The 8702-nt window shown below is 56.3% G+C and overlaps 1 protein-coding gene across 1 annotated transcript in view; it reads right to left on the bottom strand.

Moving 5' to 3' along the window:
- Nucleotides 1–8702, bottom strand: part of NTNG2 (netrin G2) — a 61975-nt gene that overhangs the window by 6262 nt on the left and 47011 nt on the right. The window contains exons 3-4 of the mRNA XM_023516204.1: nucleotides 7023–7195; nucleotides 4202–4225 (exon numbers count right to left, since the gene is read on the bottom strand). Coding sequence (XP_023371972.1) covers nucleotides 4202–4225; nucleotides 7023–7195 — 197 coding nt within the window. The remainder of the gene's footprint in view (nucleotides 1–4201; nucleotides 4226–7022; nucleotides 7196–8702) is intronic.

The following is an 8702-nucleotide window of genomic DNA, read 5'->3' on the forward strand; positions in this document are numbered from 1 at the left end:
AGTTATGTGAGGAGAGGTCTGGGGGACAGCCTGGGGACACACTGAGGCATCATACACTCACGTGGCCACAGGACCTTAGAAGCAGCAGCTCTAGAGAAGAGGCTCTGTCTACACTGGCTAAAAGAACTAGCTCTAAATCTATAATGGAGGAAGCGTCTACACTACAGCAGCATGTGGCAGGCACATGTGGACTTGAAGCCAGAAGGGAGGGGCCCCACGCCTGAGAATCTGCATACTTTGGGTGATCCTTTCTTCAGCCAGACACCTGCTTTGGGGGACTCCTCTACCCCTGTTGCAACTGAGGGTAAAATTAGACCAGTTTTCATCTCTGGGCTGAGGTCTCTGGCTCGCAGTGGCAGAGCAGAATACATGTCTGGCCAAGAACTCAGATGTGTAACAGAGGGTCCTGGAGGCCTCAAGCCAGAGACTGAAGCCTCCTCCATCGTCTGACTCACCTGCCTGGCCAAGACCTCACCTCCTGGCCCCTACTTTGGGCCCATTTTCACCAGGAACCCCAGTGTGAGTCAACCCCCAAATGCCACAGTACTTAGTCCCTAGACTAACCGGACACACGGCAGAGAAGGCAGGTGCTGGGACAGCTGGGGCGGCTGGGAAGTGCCCTGCACCTGCCTTTCAAAGGACTAACCCAGAGGGACGGGGCAGAGGTCTGAAATTTTCTGCTTCTTAAAGAGATTACACAGTGATGGCTGGTGGGAGAGAAAAGGAAAACGTGCCAGCTAAAAGAACCGAAGCCTTTGCAGCTGGGAGCCGGCGCCCTGGACATCAAATTGACATTAGTATGGTGTTCAGTGAGGAGTGAGGCTGCCAGACCCAAATTGGCAAGGGCTTAATTAGAGCTGCATAAAGTGAGCCCTGAAGGCACTTTGCTTCTGCTCTTGTCTCCCACCACCCTCTGTGGGCCCAGCCAGGGCCGGATTAGTGGTCTGAGCAGCCCCTGTTCTCCCGACAGCTCAGTATTGGCAGGAGGGGGAAATATCTGGGCCAGGGGTTCAGGGACCCAGCTGGATCCTTGACAGAGCCCCATGTGCATCCTGGGGAGAGTCAGGACCTTCAGGGTGGGGACTGGGATCAGAGGAGGAAATGACCCCCTGCTAGGCCCCCAGGGACATGCCCAGGTGTGCAGGAAGCAAGTTCTGGCAGTGGCCTGTGGCCTGTGCCAAGACCAGATGGCAGCCCTGACTATTCCTTCTGAATTTGGGAGCCCTGCAAGCCAGGCCTTAAAGGTGACACACCTTGTAGCCCCAGGCCTCAGGGCAGTAGCACTAGGAGGTGGGTGTCAGGGTGGGGGAGTCAGCACCTTACTTAGCTTGCTTCTGGCCTATGCCCCTTCCTAATCCTGGGGCCTTGGACAGCTGCTTCTTTTCTTTCTTTTTTCTTCTTTTTAAAACAGCTTTATTGAGGTATAATTTACATACCATAAAATCCAGCTGCTGCTTCCTGAGCCTCAATTTCCTCACTCCTGGGACTGGGACAATAACAGCCTCCAGCTCACAGAGCCATGAGCAAGGAATATGGATAATACAGCTGGAAGAAGCCCAAGGAAGAAGCAGCACAGAGCATGGACTGTCACGGCTGGAGCCATCTCCTTCCCTGATGCCCCACTGCTGGCACAGGTGGGGCTGACCAGTCCTCACTAAATGTTTGCTACGGTAGCCTGGAGTGAGGGTGCAGCTCCTGCTCACCTCTGGGGCTTGGGGACGCTCACAATTTAAACCTCACCCTTCCAGATTCACCACTCTGACCTCTGACTTTTCCTCTTTCACTCCCAACTTTGCTCAGGCCTTCACACCAGAAGCAGCTCTGAAAGTGGATTCAAGGTTCGTCCCTGTGTGTGTGCATGTGTGTGCACATGTGTGTGACAGAGCACCGACCTCCCACCCAGATAGACCACTGTTTGGAGGGGGTAACAGCATCCCCCACAGCTATGTTTGCTCCCATCTGCCCACTGCAGGCAAGTACAAGTCTCACATGGCTGGGCCAACCTATGTCCTAAACTCAGAATTCTCAGAGTGACTCCTGTCCTTCACCCCAGGAGGAGCTCTGGGCTGGGCGGCTCCCCAGAAATCCTCCAATCTCCTGGTTGGGCCCTGCCCCCCTGCAAATGCCTCCCATGGAGAAGGCAGGATGCAGAAAGAGAACTTGGGAGCTGCCCACAGGGAGGGGACTTTGTCCAGGCATCAACCTGCATCAGGGGGCTGAGCGCCTCACCTCTAATAGACCAAGGGAAGGGAGGGTTAGAGTTAGGTCCTATAGCTGATGGAGGGGTCTCTGCCCTTTAGAAATGGCACCGCCAGGCACCCCTCCTTGGCTGAGACCAGGAAGAATCTCCTCAGCCCCCATCTTCCCAGCACCCTCTGGGAAGGATGAGTCCATAATGGCTCCTGGCACCTGCAGTGGGCAGAGTGTATTAAGACTCTCAGAGGAGTCCAGAGGCCACCCTAGCACCCCAAACCTTGAGCGCAAACAATCCTGTCTGCGGAAGGGAATGAGAACCATACAGGTTTCCACACCTGTCCTTGCTGCCGCCCCTGAGATGTGAGGGGCCCCCTGCCCTGCCTGGCCCTGCGCTCACAGCCCGGGGTGCTGGGCTGGGTGGTACATATGGTCAGATCCAGTTGCAGAGGCTCCTGTCTGCCCTCGTGCTGGGGAGGGTCTGCCTTCCGGGCTAACCCTGCTCTGTCATCCCTGTGGTCGACTGGCTATGGAGGAGCTGGGGACAGAGAGGCTCTTGGAGGGCTGGGGGGCAGGCCTTGGCCAGCTCCAGGGAACAAGGAGGTAGAAGTCCTGTCAGGAGAAAAGACCCCATCTTTGGCTGAATCTCAGGGTGTCCTCACTGCCACCAGCACCCTCCACACAGGTTCCCTGTTTGACCACACTGGTCGGGGGCCCTTCCAAGCAATGCCGTGGAGAGAAAAAGGAAGCATTCCTAGGTTCAAGATCTTTTTAGGCCCTTGGATCCCCGAGTTAGGGCTTGGTGACAGGTTGGCCTAGATGGCCTGGAGGCCCCTGGGCCCCTACCCTTGTGGCTCCTTGTGGGTTCCAGCACTGCTACACTAAAAACCAAACCCCTGCTCTCCCCAGGACTGATGTCCCCCAGAGAGGCAGGGACGCAGGCTAGAAGCAGGAGTGAGCAGGACAGCAGGGGTCACTGGCTGTATTCTGGCACCCACCTGTGGGCTGTGGGGTGCTGAGGGCTATAGGGGTCCTGGCAGTGGATGTGGAGGGGGCAGGAGTGGTCGGTTCCCCCCTCATAGCCACAGTGGCCACAGGGCCTTTAGGGACAGGGTCTTTCCCAGACCTGCCAATGCCTGATGAGAGATTGGAAAAGCAAGAGAGGGTGGGGAGTCAGCAGGGGTGGGGACGCTGCAGAGAAGCAACTTACAATGGCTGTGCAGGTCAGCATCCCCTCCAGGGTCCAGCTTCCTTCTGGCGCCCTCTCCACCCACTGGCACCCTTGAGGGGTAGTCTGGGTTGGGAGGGACTGCCTGGGTGATATGCAGCCCCTCACGGGGAGGAGGGCACACCCAGAAGCATTTCTGAGGTTTGGGGTCAGCCAGTGCTTTCCTGCCAACTCAGCACATATGGCACACACCTGGGGGAGGGGCCTACAGGGACTAACGGAGACCCTGCCCATGGGTTCTGTGCTGCTAGTATCTGGATGACAGTCCATTGACCGCCTGTGGACACCATGCCTACCCTCACTCTCCTCGAGAGCTCTCAGGACTCCCTGGCCCCCCTCAGTCTGATATGACCTAGGACCTGGGCTGGCTTGGATGACCAGGGCAGGGGTGGCAGGCTGGGGGACGGATTCTGCCCCTGGTCAGTGAAGAAGGTCACCCCACTCTTGCCTGGCAGAAGACTCTCCTCCCAGATCTGGGTGAGAGAGGGGCAGAAGTCCACCCAGGGGTCAAAGAGATCTGCAAAAACTCTCATCCCACTTTCCAAAGCAGCCCTGATGAAGCTCCTGGGAGGAAGGGCGTTTCTGGCTGCTGGCCACAATCAAATGACAGTGTGCTGTGACTCGGAGGAGGAGCGAGGGGTGGAGAAGCAGATGGGTGGAATGAGAGGAGGGCGTGGGGAGGCTGAGGCTGGAGGGACATGGAAGCCCTTCTTTTCCCTCCTGCTCTTTTCAGGACATGCAAAGAGGCTCGTGCAGTCGGGGCCAGTGGTGGGTACTTACTGCCGAAGGAGCCTGCAGCGGCACCTGCGGGGAGAGAGAGGGTCACAGAGCTGGCTGGCCGGGAGGAAGGGGCCTGGCTGTCTTCTCCCTGTAGAGGTGGGGTGGCGGGGGGGCATCAAGATGTCCCTCCCTCTGCCAAATGGGGGGAACTTAGGGCTTGGGTGGCTTATCCCCTTCCACACTCACTGCAGCCCTGAGAGGGAGGAGCTATTAGCCCACTTTGCAGATGGAGAAATTGAGTCTCAGAGCTGTGACTTACCCTTGGGGACATCCTGATAGGTCCCAAATACCCCACTGGAGATTCACATATACCCCTTTTTAAATTTTGAACTTTGGGGCCCTCCAGTGCAGGATGAGGAATTACATGCAGTGCTGTCTCCATCTGAGAAAAGCAGGGCTGAGTAACTTCTTGAAACATGGACACAGCACCTGCCCCCCCTGAGTGCTTTCCAGGAGTTGAGCACCATGTACTCTTGTCTCTACACAAGTCATTTGGTTCTTACAACAACCCACAAGGGAGTGTTCTTATGATCCTAAGTCTACAGATGAGGAAACAGGCCAGGGGAGCAAGACAGCTGGGAGTGGCCAAGATGTGACTCAAATCCCGGTGCCACCGTCTCTGAGTGGCTGCCCCTCAAGGGTGAGGGAAGCCTGGATCCTGGTTTGACCAGGGGCCTCGGGGTCCAGGGTGAGCATCTCCACTGTCCCACCACAGTGGGACGTGCGGTGCGTGGACCTACTTGGCTGAGCCTACGCTGTGGCCAGCAAGACAGTCCACGGAAGCTGGGAAGATGAGCCCAGCCACCCTCCTTCCCTCACCAGCATGTCTGGGCAGGCACCACATCAGACCCTGGGGTGACCCTGGGAGGTTTGGTCTCAGGATTGAAACAGGGATGGGGTGCTGGTGCCTGTGGCTCAAAGGAGTAGCGCTGGCCAAAAAAAGAAAAAGGATGGAGCAGTTACCAAATGAGGCTCTGGTAGGGAACAGGCAGTGCTGAGGGTGGGGCACGGAGAGGCATGTGACCTCCGGGCTGGGCCCTGAAGGGTGAAGGAGCCACCCAGATGAGGGCTGGGGGTGACCAGGTGGAAAGACAGGACAGGGAACAGGTGGGAGGGGAAAGGAGGGAAGTGGATGGATGTGGGTGAGGGCTCCAGTCTAGGGGACCCTGACTTGCAGCTTCGTCTCACAGGTGTCAGTGCCACTTGGACCCTTTTCTCCTGGTTGCCTGCAGGAATGCAGGAGGCCAGGGGGAGAGGACTTCAGGCTGAGGACAGAGAGCCCCTCCGGCCTCACCCCTGCCCCTGAATACTCCAGGCCTAGAGGCTCCTGAGGAAGCAGGGGGGTGGTGGCCAGCTCCCGCCTGCCCCTGTAGGGAGGAGGGGAGGAGATGCTTCTGAGGCAATGCCCCGGTTAGGCAGTAGGTGGCCTCCCGCGTGTGATCTGCAGGTAAGAGTCTCAGTCTAGGTGCCCAGGAGGTGGCAGAGGAAGACCTTGCAGAGTCCTCGGGAGTAAGGGACAGAGGAAGAAAAGAGCCAGAAGTGGCCAGACAGAAGGGGAGAGCGCCCACAGGACGATGAAGGGGGGTGTCGGTGAGTCAGACAGGGAGTGACAGCCACTAAAGGAGGGGTCCAGGAAAGGGTCAGGGCCACAAAGAGACAGAGGGGGAGCAGGGAGGAGGGAGCCAGGCTGGGGGCTGTCAGCTGTGCCTTTGAAGGCCCACGGGAGCGCTGCCTGGAGCCTGGCGAGCCAGCCCTTCAAAGGCCGGCTGTTCCGCCTGCCCTGGCTCTCGCACAGGTGCCTGTCAGACCTTGGAGCTTGGCTTTCAGCTTTGATCAGCCTAAGGTCACATCAATCTTTTACCCATCAAGGGAGGGTGCCCAAATGGGGTGTGCAGCCTGGGGTGCAGGAGGCGGCTGCTCAGCTTTGGACTTGAGCCCCAGTGCCAGCACCTAACTCATGCTGATACCTAGGAGGGCCCTGAGGCTCTATGGGTCTCAGTTTGCACATCTGGAGAGTGGGTGATTTCATCTCTCCTACACCTTGTGCTGTTGGGTGGGCAAAGAGAGGTGATGCATTTAAAGTGCCTGGCACAGCAGCCCTCAGGCACCAGAAAGATCCTTCACAAAGATCAGACATCAGTAAAATCCCGAGGGGAGCTCACCCCAGGCTCGTCTGGGCTCTCCTACACTTGCAGCCCAGGACCCCCATGGGATTCCTGGTTTCAGGGAGTCACCCATGGGCTAGGCTGGGGTCCCTGATGAGTGGGTGTCCTCCACCAGGAGCTCATGATGCAGGCGTGTGGGCAGACTTGGAGGACAGCCTTCCCAGCATGTCTGAGGGAGGAGAGGACTGGGCAGACAGCATGGGTCAGGGGACTCTGGTGAGATCCTCTGTAAAGTGGGACAACAGGCACCCAGCTTCCTGGGGCACTGTGAGGACAGGGGGTGCAAACACACAGCATTCTGCAAGCACCCTGACAGCACTCATCATCAAGAGTGGTACTGGTGATCTGCTTGCCTGCCACAGGGCCCCCTCTCCCCTAGAGGCCTTCTGCCTTGATTTTGGGTGCAGAAAAGATGCTCAGGGGCTCAGCTTGGGTTTGCCTGTAGGCCAAGGTCAGAAGGGTGGCGTAGAGTTCAGCAGGAGACAGATGTGCTCAAGGCCTGCTGGGGAGGTGCATGTGTGCACCTGAGCATCTCTGCGTGCATGCACACGTGTTTCTGTATGCATGTGCATACAAGTGCACGTGCACGTGTGTGTGCCTGTGTTGTGGGAGGGACACTGCAGCCACCCGGGCTCTTGGCTGGGCACAGCACGTACAGGCGTTGGGAGAGCCATGGGGCAGCGGCAGGTAGGAGCCAGCACGCCAGGAGCGGGTGCGGAAGTTCTTCTTGCACTTGCCGCAGTCGGGACCGGTGGTGTTGTGCTCACACTCACACTGCAGGCTGCCCTCGCGCACGGAGCACAGGTTGGCATGCAGGTTGCACTTGCACCTGGGGAGACACAGGGTGGGTGAGGGGCAGAGGTGTCAGAGGGCTTGTGGGCAGACCAGCTGGCCTGGGGGAAAGAAGAGCCCCACGGGAGAGGCTGGGAAGTACAGGGCTGGCCACCCGACCAACCAGCACCACCTCCTTTGGGATAGACAGAAACTCCCAGCCCCCCCCGTGAAGGGATCAACTCCAACTTCTGAAGTCTTGCCTGGACTCTCTGCTGCTGGTCTGCTCCCCTCTTTGACGGTGGTTTCAAGGATTCCCTACTACGCAGTTGGGGCAGGTGATAAGATTCTTTGTCCCAGATGCTGTATTTTTAGCAACATAGCTTCTGATCATCCTGGCTCTTAACTGAGGTAGGTGGACAGGTAGTAAGGGCTGCCACCAGCCCCTCGTTGTGTAGACAGGGACCTGGCCATGGGCTGCATCTCTGCTGTCACCTGTGGCCCACTTGTATCCTTGAGGGTGACAGAAAGAGCCCCCCAACTTCCAAGTCCCTGTCAGTTCATCCGCACATGTATTATTTATTCATTCATTCAAATATTTATAGGCAACTCATTATTCTGAAAACTGGTAAATAAAGGGAAAGAATCAAGTACTTATACCACCTGTCCTACATAAACTGTACCTCAGGAAACCAGAAATTGAGGAGGAAAGCGTCTTTTTTATAGAAGCATTTTGCGATAGAATTAGTGGTCCCTAACAAATGAATGGCTGCAGCCACAGGACAGAACACCACAGAGGGAGACAAGAGCGAGTGTCCCACAGAAGAACACCCTCCACCGGGAGCCATCTCTTGCCAAAATAAATTGCATCTGACTCCCGCCAAGTCTGAGACCCAGCCTTGAGTTGATGAGAAACAGGACAGAGCCACATACTGCACACCAGGGGGCGCAGTCCAGACTGGTGGGAACTCCAGAAGAAATGACCCAGTTTCTTCAACAGATGAATTGCATGGGACAAAACTAACAGGGGGAAGAGAAGAGAAACCTCAAAGGCACACCGTCAAATGGCAGGGTGTGGACTGCCTCTGGATCTTGGTTCAAACAACCTACAAAATCAAATAAACAAATGGAATATATAGACTCGGCGCCTATAGCACAGTGGTTACGGTGCCAGCCACATACACCAAAGCTGGTGGGTTCGAACTCGGCCTGGGCCAGCTAAACAATGACAACTGCAATAAAAAATAGCTGGGCATTGTGGCAGGTGCCTGTAGTCCCAGCTACTTGGGAGGATGGGGTAAGAGAATCACTTAAGCCCGAGAGCTGGAGGTTGCTGTGAGCTGTGACTTCAGAGCACTCTACAGAGGGTGACATAGTGAGACTCTGTCTCAAAACAAACAAACAAAAACAAATGGAATGTATATTTATGAGACACTTGGAAATTTGGACACTGGCTATATTTGATATTAAATTAATGTTCATGAGGGGTGTGATGGTATGTTTTTATTTTTTTATTTTTATTTTTTTTGAGAGAGAGCCTCAAGCTGTCCCCCTGGGTAGAGTGC

Source organism: Otolemur garnettii, unplaced genomic scaffold (genome assembly GCF_000181295.1).
Source record: "Otolemur garnettii isolate 467f Iridium unplaced genomic scaffold, OtoGar3 scaffold00087, whole genome shotgun sequence".
NCBI classification, from domain to species: Eukaryota; Metazoa; Chordata; class Mammalia; order Primates; family Galagidae; genus Otolemur; species Otolemur garnettii.